Below are 17500 nucleotides of genomic sequence, written 5' to 3' on the forward strand. Positions count from 1 at the left end.
AATGTTGTTTTAGTTGTTGTTACAATTGGTTTCAGTTGTGGGAGATTAATTTTACAAATAAACAGAATCTTTGGTAGATGAAAATACCATAATAAATAAAAACAATGATCATCATGTATAATACAATAGTTTAATTAATTATAAAGTGCTTCTTTTTTTTGCTTTTTTGAGTGAATCAACCTGTAACTCTACTCCATACTATGGTCAATCTGGCTCAAGAAATCCTGATCATCAAGAGTTGAATGGAGGCCGAAGCCCACATCATCCATCATATTCAAATCATCATTACCAAAAGCAGGTGGTGCTTCCACATATTGTAGCTGTTCTTGAACGTTTTGCACTGGTTCTTGCATATAACTGTGATCTGTCATAACAAGATGGTTATTGAGTGAAGCGGCTGCTTGAGCTGCTTGTTCTTCTTTAGCTTTAGCCAATTCCTCCCAATAGTTTGGAGGAGCTTGTGCTGTATCATTATTGATTTGTGGGAATGATTTGATTTCATAAAGGTGGTCAACTAGTGGTTTGTTTATCTTCTCTTGAACTGTTTTTTCAAAATTTTCAAAATTTGAAGAATCACGATTGACAAAGGCATTGGATAATTGATCAACAACTTCCCGTATGATTTTATTATTGGTTTTCTCATCTATACTCTCTTGTTCTTTTTTAACTTCTTCCAACTCCTTCTCAAGCTTTTCAAGTTTTTGACGCATTAATTTGACATTTCCAAAGTATAGTTCATCTTTAATTTCGTCAATATTCTCTTTTGTGGTTTGGAAATGAGCAAATGGTTTTGGTTTCACTATAGCATCAGTATGCACCCACTTTTCTGTCACATTTTCTATCAGTTCTTGATTCAACAAAAATCTATGTGTAGCTGCTGAACGAAATGACATAACGTCGGCTTCATCATGCATTCCTCCAATCTCATCTTCCTTTTGTTTAGCAGCTTGTTGGGCCTGTTGAGCTTGCTGGGCCTGAAGCTGTTGCTGATAAACTTTGTTACGACGTCTCTGCGTTGCAGGTTTAACCATTTTCTTAATAATGCTTGATGATTTTCTTGAATTCAGATTGCTGATGTTGTTTACATGCTTTTCAACATGGGTTTTCAAAATCGTCACTACAGTTCGCGGGTCGCGCTCGCGAAAATTTTGAAATTATGTAATAAATACACCTAATTAGGAAATTAACTATAAAAGGTAAGAGCCTAGAATTCACCAATGTTTGACAGAGATTATATGTTCACTTATTCCGTTCAAAAGCCTCTTCAGATCATGCCTTGATATGTTCTCTCTCACTATTATCAGCTCAAGAGGTGTTTTACCATTGAAATATTTGAGCATTTTGTGGAAAAGTGCCACCAAATCTGATGGTTGCCCTTTGATACATTTACTTATCCATCTTCTTTCCACAGCAGTTGCCCTCTCAGGGTCCAACAAAATAGTGTCTTCTTCCTCTTCTTCTTCAATTTCAATTTCTCTTCTGTTGGATGTTGTTATTCTTCCGCTATGTGTGCTTTCACCATCACCTGCAACTTTTTCACCTGATTTCCCATCTTTATCCTTACTTGTGTTATCAGTGGAAATATCAGTGAACTTCACTTTATCCTTATTTCTCTTTGAAATCCCTTCACGCTCCAAATCCTCCTCTACTGCTAGTTTAATTGTATTTGAAATCTTCAACCAAACAAAAGTCATCAACTGAGTCATGTATCCATGTCTAATTAACCAGGCAAGGGCATCAAGATAAATATCTTTATGATCTTTACTTGGGATAATAGTCATATATTGTCTTGGCTTTGAGCTTGAAAGCAGTGAAAGAAATGACGGTAGTGATGGTAGTGAAGGAAACTCATGCTTAAATATTTTCATTCCTTCATCGATATATTCCATAGGAGCCATCGGCGAAACAATAAAGACGCTCTTTACCTGTAGTGGGATTATAGCCCTTGCTCTTCTCCAATAGATCAAATGGTTTGCAAAAGATTTCACTTGCCCAAGGTCTAGCTGATTGATCATGGACAACTTGTTCAACGACATCATTGGATGAATGTTCCTTATGAAATTTGCCAAAGGGCTTAGTGGTTCTGTCTTCAAGTCAACGATAATCTTTTCCGGTTCGTCTTGCAAAAGTAGAGCCATATAAGCCATATTGTGATCCATTTCCTCTTCATTATATTTTGTTGTTGATGAAAGGTAAGACCCTGGTAATACTGGGGTTGTTTTCGGTAATAGAGAACTGAACTGGTTTTTTATAGGTATTTGTAATGAAATAAGTTTATCATTAATCTCTAGATTGGCAATATCTGATGTGGAAATGGAATCAAAACATTGAGCAATGGCATTCGCCAATGATGACTCTGATTTCAACTTAACGTAAAGTTCTTCAATTGATAAATTTTCATTATTATCTTTGATCTTGAGTATCTTTTTAACCTCTTTCCAGACATAATTAGACTTTGCTTGCTCATACCGCAACACCAGACTCAATCTTGAAACAACATAATGGAACATTTCATCAATTCTATAGTTATACTCCACCATTGGAGGATTCATCACAAAAACAATATGAAACATACTCATTGAGCCTGTATCAGTATGCTCCTCATCTTCAGTATTTTCTGGGTTTGGTTTTTTACTTTGAGAAGAGGCATCACCTTCGTGACGCTCATTAGAACTATGTGTACCTTCATCATTATCTGATTCAGCTTTGGAAGTATTATTAGCTGAGGAGTGCTTTGATTTTTGGTCTTTCTTTGACTTATGACTTCTCCAACGACCCTCATCATTGACATGAATTGGCAGGCCTAAAAACGCCATGTCATCAACAGTCAATTCGAACCGACTGTTACATAATTGTTTTGGTGGACTAACAAACTCACTCAAAAACTCAACATCAAATCCAAATACTTTATCATTCTGTTGTTGGTGATGATGATGATTCATCAGAGAATTGACCTCAGAGTTATTTGTTGATCTTTTCAAACTGTTTGATGATATTGAACCCTTCTTTCTACTCTGATGACGACGACGTTTTTCTCTCGCTTCTCTCCTCTGATCCTGTTCATCCAATAAATCCAATAGAGTTTGACCAGATGTATAATTTGCAATATTATCAGCATTCAGTTTTTGAGAAAGCTTTTTCCCCAGTATCTTGGATGATGGCTCTTGGCTATCATCAATGCTAGAATCTGAATCTGAGCTATCGCTTGAACTATCTTCAGAGCTCAACAGGTCATTGTCAACAGTAAAAGGAGTAGCTTTGAACCCGTAGGATCTTGGTCTTGGGGGATAATGATAGACTAATTGAGGTCCATTATGGGTTGATATCGCCAAGAGTATTCCCTGAAGACAAGGATTGGGAAGATAGAGACTCATAGTGGCTACCAATTTTGAGGCCTAGAATGATTTGTTTACAAGGTCAAAATCAAATCTGTTGATTTCTTGCCTAAAAATTCGCGGAACCAAAACTGCCTACAAAGAGAGCTTTGTGTTTATCGTAAAGTCATTAATTAATATGTACAAGTTATTAAAAATAAGTGGATCATTCGACAGTTGAGATGGATTCCAAGTCAAAGCTTTCAACAAGTTTCCTTTGGTCCATTGTTCTTTTCAAAAGTTTACCAAAAAATGCAGATGCAACATCAGCATCTTTGATAGCCTTCATGATTTTTTCCTTCTTGACGGCATGTTTGTCCAATGAAGTTTGGAAAGCATTTTGAACTTCTCTTGCGGGATATTTCAACACTTTTCTGCATTCTTTAGCAATTCTGTCAGAATTTTGATGTGGATAATCGAGCTCTTTAACTTGATGTTTGATCTTTTTAGCCAACTTTCTTGGTAACGCTCTAGGAATATCCACAATCAAATAGGTTAATGAGACAACACCAACACCTATAGAAAGAGGAAGTACCAAAAAACGTAAGGTTTTCAATGAAAATAATGAACCATATTGAAAGACACCCTTAATTATAGACCCTGTTGTTAAAGCACCAGATGCCGCATACAAACCAATAGAATAGAATGAATTTTTCCACAAAATAGCTTGATCTTTAGTCTTTTCATTAACACCGAAAACAGTTAGGAAACTTTCAAAAGAAGGATCAAAGAAATCAAAAAATGTTATAGATTCATCCAAATTTCTGCTGATTGTATCTTTACGTCTGCTAAACATAAATTCTTCTCTGAAAACTTTATCACTATTATATGCTTCCCCTAATGCGCTCTTACCTAAGCCTTTGATGGAATCAATTGTTTCAATTGTTCTTTTACGAGCAAAATCTTCACTAGAACTAACGGAATCCAATATCTTCTTTGTAATTGCACGTTGAGTTTCAACTGTATACTCAACAATGTTAAGAATACCCTTATATTGAACAACTGGATGATCACCAACAGTTTCCAAAGTTGAGTTGATATTATTTTTAGTGAAATCATACACGGTTTGTGATGTTTTTTCTATTAAACTTTCGATTTTTTCATTAACTTTGACACTTTGCACTAAACCTTCTTCATACTGAGGAGCAATTTCATTCAACTTATCAACCATCTCATCCCTATCATTAAAATACATTTTCTGGTTGATTGTTGATAAAGCTTCAATATCATTCAACAATTTACTCAAATAAGTTTTTGCAGGTTGTAATTTGGAAAGAGCTCTTTTTTGTAGCACAAAGTTACGCAAACTATTTTCAAGGTGATCAAAGTCTGGATGGATATTATCATCTGGTGCACCATTACCGTCACCATCACCACTGCCACCAACACCTGGATCTTCGCCGTTATCATTTGGTAAATGGTCAACAACATCACTCGAGGAAACAAAATGAACAAATTCCCTAGCATCCTTATGTGTATCTGGGGATAATCTTTGAACTTGATCCAAGATTCTATTCATACATTTGTTCTTATCCTTAATGTTGTCAAATCTATTGACGACAATGAATATTAACTTTTTCTCGTTAGCAGCAGTGGCAATAAATTCCTTAGCAGATAAGGTAAAGTGGTTCTCCGCGCTAACAACAAAAACAACCAAATCAATTTCCTCTTGTCTTGAAAACACTTCTGTTGTTTGATAAGAATCAAGATTTAAACCAGGAGCATCAATGATAGCAATATCGACAACGCCATTTCTTAACAAACTTTGATCAATAGTTCTTCTATCATTGACATAAACTTTCAAGATAGCATAATTATCACATTCAGAAACTAGTTCTTCTAGATCTTTCAATTGGAAAATCTTATAAGTAGATTCATTCTTAATATCATAAGTACTACCGATTGGAACTGCGTGGACCTCTTCAACACCATTATTTTCTCTAGCATCAATAACTTCACAAAACACCGAAGTACAAGGTTGTTGATCCTCAGGTAACACTTTTCTTCTTAATAATGCATTACAAAATGTTGATTTTCCTGAATTTAAATCACCAGTAACGAAAACTTTTGAGGAAGTATCATCAATTCTATCTTTTAATGATAATAAATGTTTACTAACCTGGAAGATTTTTTCATCTAGTAGTTGACCAATAGCAGTTTTATCCAATTTTGATATTTGATTATTATCCAACTTAACATTTAGTTTTAAAATTTTCAATTCTGGTGAATCTGAATTCTCAACTTCATCAGCAATTTCTTTTGCAATTGATTTAACAGTCTGTACCGAATTTTTTCTTATCAATGCTAGATGTGCTTTTCTACTATTCAGTAATTCGTTTGGCAAATCATTAGTTGGATAAAACAATGGTCTTTCTTTATTTTCAACTTGTAATTCACCCAAAATTTGAACTGTATTGGAAATTGATCTATCCAATGCAATACGATTGTTATTATATTGTAATTGCGAGATCTGGGTTTTCAAATGACGATCGTTTGAAAAACTTCTGTGATGTTGAGTTTCAACTTTTAAATGATTATCATCACCATCAAAAACAGTACTACCTTCCAATACACCTTCATCTCTTAGGTATGTTAAAGTGGCTGCTTGATCCCCAAACACCGTTTTGTTATCACTATCAAAGTCCTGATTCTCTTCATGATCTTCTGGACCTTTCCCTTTCAAATCACCATACTTTTGACTCATGTTGATTAGCAAGTTTAACTTTGTTTCCATGACATTTGTGTATGGTTTGATCTTTTTTTTTGCCATTTTGTCATATAAAAAATCAACACCAAAAGAAAATCCAGTCCGAGGGCAAAACAAACCAGCACGTGATTTGATGAGCCGTATCTCGGCCCAACTTATTTTTTTTTTAATTTTGGCAAAAGCTCATCATAAATATTTCAGAAAAAGACTATTGTATGGAACATAAGAGAATCAAATTAGATCAGAATATCATTATGTCATTCAGAAAGAGAGGTGAAGTCATAGGAAGACCAAATGCCAGAGTACCTAATGTCATTGCAGGTCGTGGTGGTGAACCAGTCACAGCGCCAGGTATTCCAGGTAGAGCACCATTAGGACCAGGTATTCCAGGAAGAGTTCCACCGTCAAGTGATATAAGTGGAGGAGGTATTTTACCTCAAAGAGGTGCTGGACCAAATCAATTGAGAAGATCTGGAATGACTCCAGAACTTTTAGCGAACCAAGTGCAAAATCTAAGTGTTGAAGAAGTTGTAAAACATCCTGGTGTAAGACCTTCATCAATTACATCACAAGCTACAGTATCCACTGGTAGTGCTGATCTTGACAAGATCTTGGGACATCAAGGTTTACCTTTGGGAAGCTCCTTATTAATTGAAGAGAATGGTACTACTGATTTTGCCAGTGTTTTAATGAAGTCCTTTGCAAGTCAAGGTATTGTACATAGCAGACTTGATCCAAAAAATTCAAACACACATGTTATTGTTTTGAGTTCTAACAATAGTTGGGGTAAAGAGCTACCTGGTATTTATAAAGGTAGTAGTAGAGATCAAAAAAAGAGCAGGATTTTAGCTAATGAAAATAAAGTTTCTGTTCAAAATTTATTAGATAATGTTGAAAGACCAACTACACCATCAAAAGCTAAAACTGAAACAAAAGATAACGACTTGAGAATTGCTTGGAGATATGGTTTGAATGATGGTGCCAAAAAGCAACAGACTGCCAATCTTGATAATGAAACTTATAAAGATTTCAATAACCAATTCGATATTACTAGTCGTTTGACACCAACTCCAAATGCAAATGAAATCACATATATCCCATTAGGGCCAAGTTTCAAGCCAGTGATCAAGCAATTGGAACTAACGATACAAAAACACAAGAATAAAGTTATCAGATTAGTTATTCCATCATTTCTCAACCCTTCAATGTATCCTCCACCATTAACCACATCTCAAGAATCATTACAATTTATACATTCATTAAGATCATTAACAAGAAAATATTCCAAAAGTTTAGTGATTGGGATGTCAATAGCACTTGATTTGTTTCCTCGTGAGACTTCATTAGTGAAAAACATTGAAATTTTATCAGATGCTGTATTCAATTTAGAACCATTTGGTCAAGATATGTTAAAATTCCTTGAAAAGGCTTATCATAATCAACCAACAAAAGTTCAGCATGGTTTAGTCCATGTTTATAAAGTTCCTCAATTGAGTGAAAGAGGTCAAATGCTTATAATGAAGAGTGAATTTGCATTTAAGAATGGTAAAAAGAAGTTTGAAATTGAAGAATGGGGTATTCCAGTTGAAGATGAAGGTGAACCTCAACAAACTACACAGAATATTGATTTTTGAGATCCACAAGTATACACTTGGTGTGTCGAATCGGACGCCTTTTGTGTCATTTTTAAACGTCTTTCGAGTGTTTTTGATCTTGACACTTTGAAGCAAAGGAGTTAAGCTCACGGAAAGGCTTTAGTCGAGAATATGTCAAATTTTGAGATTTCATGACCTAAACATGATGATCTTGAAGTGATTCAGAGCACTTCTAGGATGGACTCGATTCATATTTTACTGGACTAGTATAGACTGCTCAAGATATCAAACGTGCTTCATGAGCTTCATTTCACGTGTAGCATACTCTACGTAGCCATCAATCTGTTCTTATGAGCGTGCGACCTTCGCAGTTCACAAGAACCAGCCTGTAAACGAATAGTACGGCGTGCTATCTAATCTAATCACATGTACAGAACTTCGAGGTATTTTGGAAGTAATTTGAGTTCTGGCTAGCGGCTAGCATTTCCGAGAGAGTATATGGCAGGCGCGACTCTCCAATTGAACCATGGCACATTCAGTGCAAGAGCTTTTACAAGATAAGGATCAAATACTCTATGAGTAGAATACTTTAAAATACTCATCAATATATTCTATTCCTCAGTATCAGAAATATCATCCAAATCAGACTCTTTTTCTCGATCTAAAACCCATTCGGAAAAACTCTGAGCTGGGCACTGCCAAACACCTCCGTGTCAACTGCACCGATTTTTTTTCTCTCTTCAACGAAAAAAAAAGAAAAAGAAAAGCGTTGACACTTGAATGTGAATACATAGAATTAGGGGAAGGAACCAGCGGAAACCATGAAACAATAGAACTAATAACCTATGATTACGCTAAATATCGATTGATAATTACTCTGGGACTCGCCACCCAGTTCTCCGGTACCGTTACCTGCTCGTTTGAAGCGTATTGTTTTGTGTCTATTTTGGTGATTTAGATTTGAAAAAGATCGTGGCACACTTAAAACCGTTTCGGACATTGATAGAGGTGCTCAAAAATCCGAACTTGATGAGTGTTACAAAATACACAACAATTATGAGTTATATTTTGTGGTTTTTTGAGGAGGCACTATGATGCGAAGATGGGAATAGCAGCACCTTGTAAGTTGTTTTGTATAAATATGATTGGATATCTCCCTTTCACTGGATTGTGATTCATTTTCAATTTGCTTTCAAGATTCATTATACTTCACATTCATACTAAATATTCTAAACACAACATGTTTTTCACAAAAGTACTAAATAACCAAGTTGCCAATGGTTTAAAACAACTACCCGTTCATAAAAGAGTTCAAATGGCTTATGATTTACATATTCCAAATAAAACAGTTAATCCAAATTTAAATATTAGATCTCATGAACCAATTGTTTTCGTTCATGGTATTTTTGGTTCCAAGAAGAATTATCGTCATGATTGTCAAAAGATTGCAAATGTTACACATACTCCAGTTTATACAATTGATTTAAGAAACCATGGTCAAAGTATGCATGCTTTACCATTTGATTATGAAACTTTAGCTCAAGATGTTACAGATTTTTGTGAAGATCATGGTTTGAAAAAAGTTAACTTGATCGGTTATTCATTAGGTGCAAAGATTTGTATGTTGACAATGTTACAAAATCCTGATTTGGTTAGAAGTGGTGTTATTATTGATAATTCACCAATTGAACAACCTCATATTGAAATTTTCTTGACACAATTCATTAAATCAATGTTACATGTCCTAAACAGTACCAAAATTAGAGCTGATGATAAAGATTGGAAAAGTAAAGCTAATCAAGCAATGAGAAGATATATTCCAAATGGGGGGATCAGAGATTATCTATTGGCAAACTTAATCAACAAAGTTCCAAAAGGTTATAAATCACCAGTTATTAATTATGATGATGGTTATATTCATTTCCAAAATCCTGTTCGTCACATGACTGAAGTTGCTGTTAAAAACGTTTCAGCATGGCCAACTGAACATGTTAAAGGTTTAAAATTTGAAGGTCAAGTTAGATTCTTAAAAGGTACAAAATCTGCATTTATTGATGAAAAAGGTCTTGAAGCTATCAAAGAATATTTCCCAAATTATTCATTATCTGAATTAAATGCTACACATTTCATCTTGAATGAAAGACCTCAAGAATATGTGAAATTGATTTGTGATTTCATTAAAGTTAACAGATATAAATCATTACAAGAACATATTAGACATGTTGAAAATTTCTCATCAGCTGAATTAGAAGCAAGACACAATGCTGAACATGAAAGACAAATGGAAGAACTACGTCAATTAACTCAAACTACACCAACCGCTGAACAAGTTAAAACCATTGATAATTTGGCAAGTAAAGTTGATTTATCAGCCACTGAAAGACAACAACAACAAAACAAAGAAATCACTGTTTAAGAGGTTTGCTTTAGAATAAGACATTAGCTTAAAACTATTTATTTAATTTATGGGATCAAAATATATATGGAGTTTCTATAAAGATATTTTAGTAGATGATGTTGGATAAGATCGATTAAGTACTACAAGTTCGTCAAAACAACAACTAATTAAATGTTTTTTAAGATCGCAGCGGTTGTTTTGGATCAACGCTGACGATGTGGTATCAATAAACATTGTACAATGGCATGAGCTCTAATGTTTTCCAATGGAGTATCTCACTAGGTAGTAATTTAGAAGTAATCAACCTCAATAGATCACGCATCAAAACACATTTTGTTATAAGACGTTCTAGATAGTATTAAACTACTATTACATTTGTCTGATGGATAACAAAGCCAATCAGGACCAACTAACCATGGACGTGAAGGGGTGAGGGACACCAATAAACAAACGTTCCATAATAATACAGCTACAATGAATACTTGTCTCACGAGCTTGACGATGTGCCTTTCAATTATTTTACAAATATTCAGAGTGCATCGTTCTTGGGAAACTCCATCTGTTTTTATACAGAACTTCACAATGACTAGCCGCCCAGTAAACAATTACACTAGTAGCTGTTGCACCGATGACAACCGTCTTGAGTAGTTCGAATTAATTAATCTACAATGTAGCCAGGTTATTCACGGTAATAGATATCATATCAATCTCATAAAAACCAAATCATATTGTAAAGCCAATCAATCAATCAGAAAAACCAACCAGCAAAAGAATAGGCAGTAGCAGCCATACACCCATAATAGACTAAAGAACTACCAGGAAACATAAACCCCAAGGCAGCACCAGCAACTGGAACACCAATTGAACCAAGACCTCCACCTCCACTACTTTGACCAGCCCCTTGCATTGCAGAGAACATCTCCCTGTTGGCAGCTTTGTTAGCAGCCATAGCACCATGCATAGCTCTGTTAGCAGCATTGTTGGCAGCCATTTTGGCATTCATTGCAGCATTAGCAGCACTGTCCATTTTGAAGTGTAAATATAGTAGTCTCAGAATAAATATCAATTCTTTATTCACCGCAGTGTAAGTGATTGATAATGAAGAAAAATCAGGAGGAAGTACGATCAAGGAAGGGAAGATCATGGTCTTTTTATAATAAGTTTTTTTGTTGTCTGGTGAGAAAGCTCTTTCAACAAAACAAAATAATGCAACTTTGATAACAAAATTTCATAAAAATTTGAGTATCTTAGTGATATTGCAGCTTGTTTGCCTGACTTTATGCATCAAATATTAAGGAATTGTACATTATCTATCCTTGACAAGAAGAGAACAAGGAATAATGCTATAATGCAACTTTTCATTGAAAAGCATCTCCTTGTCTTTCAAGAATTCTTAAATGAAGAAAAAACTTCAGCAGACAACCATAATGTATAGAAATTTCTAAAGACATGTATGCAGGGGGTTATAAATTGATCTAAAACTTTGGAAACCTAGAATTGATAAAATAATCACAACTTCAACTGTTTCAACCATTCAAACAAGAAGATCACATCAACTCGAGCGAAAAACAAACAAGAGATTAGCAACTAATATCAGATATCAATATATCTTTCAGTATCACGAGGCAGTGAGTCTGGAACCATTATCAACAATTGTAACTTCGATAAGGGAGAACAAGTAAAACAAACGAAGATGTTGAAAAGTGTTTTATCAAAAGTTGTGTCAAAAAAGCTCGTCTAAAAATCAAAGCTAGAACAATTCCGCGAAACTAAAAAAATCATGGTGACATATGCCACACACTAAAAAGCGAACTTCAATTCAATTCTGATTTTAAACAAGGATGAAGCGTTGACTGAACAGTGGAGGATCTTATGAACGGTACAAGAGGTATTTGCTAAATCTCTTTCAATTCGGTGGTGACCTAAATCAATTTCAGTGTGATATTTTGTCAAATGGTCTACTTGTTTCGTATGTTACTTAATTACCGATATTTTTGCATTTCAATCAATCTGATGATCAAGATATCACGATGAAGGATCATAGGATACTTGTCAAAAAGTTTGCTTCTTAATGCTACCGTCAGGTGAATGATAATTTTGAAGAATTGATCATTGTCAAATATAGATAACATTGACTATCAAGGTACTTATGATGGACTACAACCACAACTGTGACAATCGGGATAAGATCAACGCCTTATATGATCATTTACCAGCACTAGCACCTTATTTACGGGTCTCAAATCGTCATTGGTTATGCTCCTATGCTACAAATTAACAAAATTGGTTTTGCTTCATTAGCGCTATGTCTATGTCATCTACTTTCAAGACTGTTCTCATACGGAGCCGTATTACGAATCGACGAAATAACTAATAATATAGGTAACATTGATCAACTACAAATAACAAGGATCTAAGTTAACTATTCAAAAATCTAATCCTCAATTAAATCAATACCATTCATCATTAATTCTCAAGCTCTGATCAAGAGCTTGACGTTATATAATGAAATAATAATATGACCATTTTGGGATGTTTAATAAATATTTATATTGACCTAGTGTCATGATTATAATATAAATATAATATTGTCTATATTTATAATATGACGGCCTTAATATATATTGATCACGATGCAGCTTATAGCGCCACGAACAATATCAAAGTCAAGCAGCCCTAGCTGTATGATCAGCTAATTAAAAAAGATCCATCCAAGTTACCAAGTATTTGATAATTAACCATTCTAATTAAATTTCAATACATGAACATTCAAGAAGCAATTCAAGATAAGGTTATTATGTTAATGTTTCCAGACAAGCGGAAGGGGGAAATTCACGTTCTTATATAAAAAAATATATGCCTGAGTCATCATGATCCGCTGTATGTTATAGCTGGCACTGGGCAATTAAAATCAGTCGTATAATAATAATTATTCAGTTACCTCATCAGCACCCCATGACATATTCGTCAGGAATATAGCTGTAGCGTTGGTACGTGCTAGCCGCTCTATCTCAAGCTCATCACATTAAATACGTGTATTATATTAATATGATAGAATTAACTGAAGCAATTAATCGAATTCATACCAGGTCCACAACTATGTCCGATATCCTGGAGTGAAGTCCGATCACATATTCAACAGCCTTGAATTGGGTTGTGCTAGATTTAATTAGTTGAGATATAAGAATAATAAGCTAGTTTGCAAGCAGAATTGTGCTTACTAGCTTCAGCCTATACTTTCAATGTAATATTTGGCGCATATATACATTGTTAGTAAACGTTAGTGCCGGTGGTGGACAACGTCAGAGCCTTTAATATACATCAGCATTGAGTGATCAATTGATTATATACTTCAAAATTTGCAATCTGTAGACCATACAGCTTCGACTGATCTTGCAAGTTCAAAAGATCGTGTTATAGGACCTCGATATTTGGATAACAACAATTCCTTGTGTCAAGATCTTATCGATTGCATCACAAAGCTGAGTTGAAGGAGTTTAATTGCATGATCAGTGAACCCATCTCCAGATCTTAAACTCAATTAGATTCCAGTTTTATCCTGACTCTTGACAAAGAGGAATCAGAGATCCAAAAATAAACTCGATTGTAAAGCCTTGTGGCTAGAACCAGAGATCCGATGAACTCCTTTCATTTCTTATCATTTTAAGCCCTTTCAGATTTCAAAAAACAAGCAACGTTTCTGTTTACTTTCCACTTGAGAAAGCAAAATTTATTTTGTTGAACCATGTTGTAGCAATTTTAAACTTTCACACTAGTAAAACTTCGCCTAAGAGTGCGCTTACCGCCCAAAAGTCAAGCAATAAAAAGAAACGCATATAGTTTTTTTTATCCTTTGGGCTGAAATTTTTGGATAAATCAATTGGGAAATCTGGTTACTTTATCAATTGTGTTGGATCTTTCTTCGATTGACCTGGTGTTTAATACCTCCCATCATACCATCCAATCTGGATTCTGAATACACATTTTCTTTGTGTGAAATTTCTGGTGCTGCCAAAATTGTGCGTGCCCCTTTGCCAACTATGACGTCGTATGGGCAACACCATTACATAATTTTTGCTGTTATGGGACACACCATCATAAACGCTGTTTTTCTTTTCGCGTCGCTTGTCACATAATTAAGAAAGTTATGGTTAATTTAGGTCTAGATACACAAATAGAAAAGCACAGAAAAAAATAATTATGGAAATGCTTGCAAAACTATATAAGTTGTAAAGTTTCCACCAAGTGGACTCCTCATTTGCAAGATCTTTCTTTATCTTCAATTCAATTCAACAATGTTTGCCTCAAGAATACTAAGAAACAGTGCTCAAACACTCAAGACTGAGCTACCTCATAAGGAAACAATCAAAATGGCTTATGACTTACACAAACCAAGATCAACAGCTATTAGACATTTGAATGAAAACCCAGAAGAACCAATCTTATTTTTACACGGGATTTTTGGATCCAAAAAATCCTATGCCACAGATTCAAAATTGATTGCTAGTTCAACACATACACCTGTTTATACAATGGATTTGAGAAATCATGGTGAAACTGGCCATGCTCAACCTTTTAATTATGAAACTTTGGCTCAAGATGTTAAAGAATTTTGTGATGAACATAAGTTAGACAAAGTTAAATTGATTGGTTACTCATTAGGTGCTAAAGTTTCAATGTTGACTGCTCTACAATTCCCAAATTTAGTTAAATCTGCCGTTATTATTGATAACGCTCCAATTCCACAGCCTCAAATTCAATTATTTATGAAACAATATATTAAAAGTATGTTGCATGTTTTGAATGAATCTAAAATTAGGGCTGATGATAAAGATTGGAAAAATAAAGCATCTGCAGCAATGAAGAGATTTTTACCAAATGGTGTTATTAGAAAGAATTTATTGGTTAATTTAGTTAATAAACCACCAAAAGATTTTGAATCTCCAGTTATTGATTTTGAAGATGGTTATATTCATTTCTTGAATCCAATTGAACAAATGGAAGAAATGGCTGTTAAAGATGTCACGGATTGGCCAGTTGAAACTACAAAAGATTTGAAATTTGAAGGTCCTGTTAAATTTATCAAAGGTTTACAATCACCATTTATCACTGATGAAGGTATGAAGGCTATTCAAACTCATTTCCCAAATAATGATTTCACAGATGTCAATTCAAACCATGATATATTGGATCAAAGACCATCTGAGTATGTCAAGATTATTACTGATTTTTTTAACAAACAAAGATATCAATCTGCACCTGATGATACAATCTTGGGTAATAAAACTCCAACTCCAAAACAAACAGAAGTTTCAGCTTAGATTATGAAACTTTTGATATACACATGATACAAGAAGAAAAATTTCAAAATTTACACAGTTTTCCACTTGCTTTTTAGTTTCGTTTTGTTTTTATTCAGTTCTGGTTTAAATATAATAGTATATTGAGTTGATCTCAATTTATGAAATGAATTTTAGAAAAATACATGGTGTTACGTCCTTTTTTAAAGAGTCATCAAATTGTAGTCTATATACATGCTGAAATCTATTTACAATCATAACTTTTTGACATAGTACTCTTTCAAAGTCTCATCATTCACATCACTTGGACTTTCCACAACTAAGTCAGCACCATTTTGAGTCTTTGGGAATGCAACAACATCTCTAATACTATTACTACCAATCAACATTGCACACATTCTATCAAAACCAATTGCAAATCCAGCATGAGGTGGACATCCAAGACTTAGTGCTTTTAATAAATGTCCAAATAAATGATCAGGATTTTCAATTTTTAAAATCTCTGTAAATATAAATCTTTGTAATTCAGAATCATGAACTCTTCTTGATCCACCACCTAATTCAACCCCATTTATGACTAAATCATAATGTTCACCTTTAACTTTTAATGGATCTTTCGATAATAATTCATAATCTGACGGTTTTGCCATTGTGAATGGATGATGTGTTGATTCTAATTTATCATAATTATATATTGGATATTTAGAAGAAGAGGTGGTTTGAGTTTCTGATGGTGTGAATAAGGGGAAATCTTCAATCCAAGCACCAACGAACTTTGCGTCTCTTTTCCAATTTTCAGGGAATTCTTGAATAGCTAATTGTCTAAGTCTACCTAATGGTGTTGGATTTTCATATGGTAATTTTGAACGTGTGCTACCAGCTATTATATCACCAATTTCAAGGTTTAGTTTGGAGTTCAAACCTTCAATATCATGAAATTGGGCAATTTCTGTAAAGCGTGATGTCCAATTATCTATATCGTCCTGAGTCTTTATTGGGAAAATTATAGGCTTTCTTGTTTTATATTCGGATTCATCAAATAACACTTTTGGTAATTTTGGTTTACCTTCAAATGCTTTTTTCAAAACACAAACTTCAGAAATTGGGAATTGATCATCTTCAATAGCTTTAGCAAATTCACTTAAATCTTGGATTTCTATTGTTGATCTAAGATCCGGTTTATCAATACCATATTTAGATAAAACTTCATTATAACTTAGATGAACTAAATCACCAGTCTTAACACCCTCAGTACCATCGATAGTGACAATCTCCTCATTGGCCACTTGAGTCCAAACTTTCTTTACAGTACTCTCTATAACATTTTGAACATCTTTAGCATCAGCAAATGACATTTCTAAATCAACTTGAGTGAATTCTGGTTGTCTATCAGCTCTCAAATCTTCATCTCTAAAACATTTAGCAATTTGGAAATAATTTTTAACACCACTAGCCATGAGTAATTGTTTATATTGTTGAGGAGATTGAGGCAATGCATAAAACAATGATGGTTTCCTTGTTGGAACCAAAAATTCTCTAGCTCCCTCAGGTGTTGATTTAAATAATAATGGGGTTTCAATTTCTGTGAATGATAATTTATTCAATTCTGCTCTAATGATACTTGCAGCTTGTGCTCTTTTTTTCAAAGCTTGTTGGAAAAATGGTAATCTTAGTTGTAGATATCTATACTGAGCTGGGAATTCATTAGGTGTTGTTTTCAAAGATTCTAATTGTGAGCCCAAGATATGACTTGAATTTAATGTATTATATTCCAAGATTTTGAGATCCCATCTAACTTTATTTGAATTAGTGTCATTATTTGGTCTTATCTCAATGACACCTTTTATGGAAACACAGTCTTCCACTTGTGATGATTTCAATGGTTTAGCAAATTCAGGTTCTGTAGTGACAAGTTGTGTGAAATTTCCTTCATAATCTCTCAATGTTGCAAATGCTATATTTTTACTTATCTTTTTCGGTTTTTTATCAATCCATCCAGATAATCTAACTTCTTTCCCCAAGAATGATTCAACATCTTTATTTATGGATTCAATGGTATGTGTATGTTTTGGAAATTGGACTAGAATGAGTTAGTTTAAAGGTTTTCATGTCAAATAATCTGTTTT

At 34.1% G+C, this 17500-nt stretch overlaps 8 protein-coding genes across 8 annotated transcripts; 3 read left to right on the plus strand and 5 right to left on the minus strand.

Annotated features, from left to right (window-relative positions):
- Positions 1–188: 188 nt before the first annotated feature.
- On the minus strand, positions 189–1031 carry SNF6 (Snf6p; the record flags this gene model as incomplete). Its single annotated transcript, XM_019184307.1, has 1 exon — positions 189–1031. One exon carries the CDS (start codon positions 1029–1031, stop codon positions 189–191), a length of 843 nt encoding a protein of 280 aa, XP_019041016.1.
- A 180-nt stretch (positions 1032–1211) lies between these two features.
- On the minus strand, positions 1212–3374 carry NPR3 (Npr3p; the record flags this gene model as incomplete). The annotated part of the gene is made up of 2 exons (XM_019181299.1): positions 1212–2634; positions 2758–3374. 2 exons carry the CDS (start codon positions 3372–3374, stop codon positions 1212–1214), a joined length of 2040 nt encoding a protein of 679 aa, XP_019041017.1.
- Positions 3375–3505: 131 nt separating this feature from the next.
- On the minus strand, positions 3506–6126 carry FZO1 (mitofusin). Its single transcript, XM_019186069.1, has one exon. The coding sequence runs from the start codon at positions 6076–6078 to the stop codon at positions 3541–3543; it is 2538 nt and encodes an 845-aa protein (XP_019041018.1). The 5' UTR covers positions 6079–6126; the 3' UTR covers positions 3506–3540.
- Positions 6127–6335: 209 nt separating this feature from the next.
- Positions 6336–7715, plus strand: ELP4 (Elongator subunit ELP4; the record flags this gene model as incomplete). Its single annotated transcript, XM_019181149.1, has 2 exons — positions 6336–6484; positions 6551–7715. 2 exons carry the CDS (start codon positions 6336–6338, stop codon positions 7713–7715), a joined length of 1314 nt encoding a protein of 437 aa, XP_019041019.1.
- Positions 7716–8916: 1201 nt separating this feature from the next.
- On the plus strand, positions 8917–10092 carry WICANDRAFT_27004 (uncharacterized protein; the record flags this gene model as incomplete). The annotated part of the gene is made up of 1 exon (XM_019181327.1): positions 8917–10092. The coding sequence occupies one exon, from the start codon at positions 8917–8919 to the stop codon at positions 10090–10092; it is 1176 nt and encodes a 391-aa protein (XP_019041020.1).
- Positions 10093–10822: 730 nt separating this feature from the next.
- On the minus strand, positions 10823–11218 carry WICANDRAFT_59891 (uncharacterized protein; the record flags this gene model as incomplete). Its single annotated transcript, XM_019182897.1, has 1 exon — positions 10823–11218. The coding sequence occupies one exon, from the start codon at positions 11216–11218 to the stop codon at positions 10823–10825; it is 396 nt and encodes a 131-aa protein (XP_019041021.1).
- A 2828-nt stretch (positions 11219–14046) lies between these two features.
- WICANDRAFT_48865 (uncharacterized protein) lies at positions 14047–15395 on the plus strand (the record flags this gene model as incomplete). The annotated part of the gene is made up of 1 exon (XM_019182618.1): positions 14047–15395. The coding sequence occupies exon 1, from the start codon at positions 14370–14372 to the stop codon at positions 15393–15395; it is 1026 nt and encodes a 341-aa protein (XP_019041022.1). The 5' UTR covers positions 14047–14369.
- Positions 15396–15410: 15 nt separating this feature from the next.
- Positions 15411–17454, minus strand: MSD1 (aspartate--tRNA ligase MSD1; the record flags this gene model as incomplete). The annotated part of the gene is made up of 1 exon (XM_019186070.1): positions 15411–17454. A coding segment is annotated over one exon (1716 nt), but the record flags the coding sequence as incomplete, so codon positions are not given.
- Positions 17455–17500: the final 46 nt, after the last annotated feature.

Source organism: Wickerhamomyces anomalus (genome assembly GCF_001661255.1).
Source record: "Wickerhamomyces anomalus NRRL Y-366-8 unplaced genomic scaffold WICANscaffold_1, whole genome shotgun sequence".
NCBI lineage: Eukaryota > Fungi > Ascomycota > Saccharomycetes > Phaffomycetales > Wickerhamomycetaceae > Hansenula > Hansenula anomala.

What these genes read in the sequence shown, in the direction of transcription:
- FZO1 (XM_019186069.1), bottom strand. Translation starts at nt 6,078, where the DNA reads ATGAGTCAAAAGTATGGTGATTTGAAAGGGAAAGGTCCAGAAGATCAT.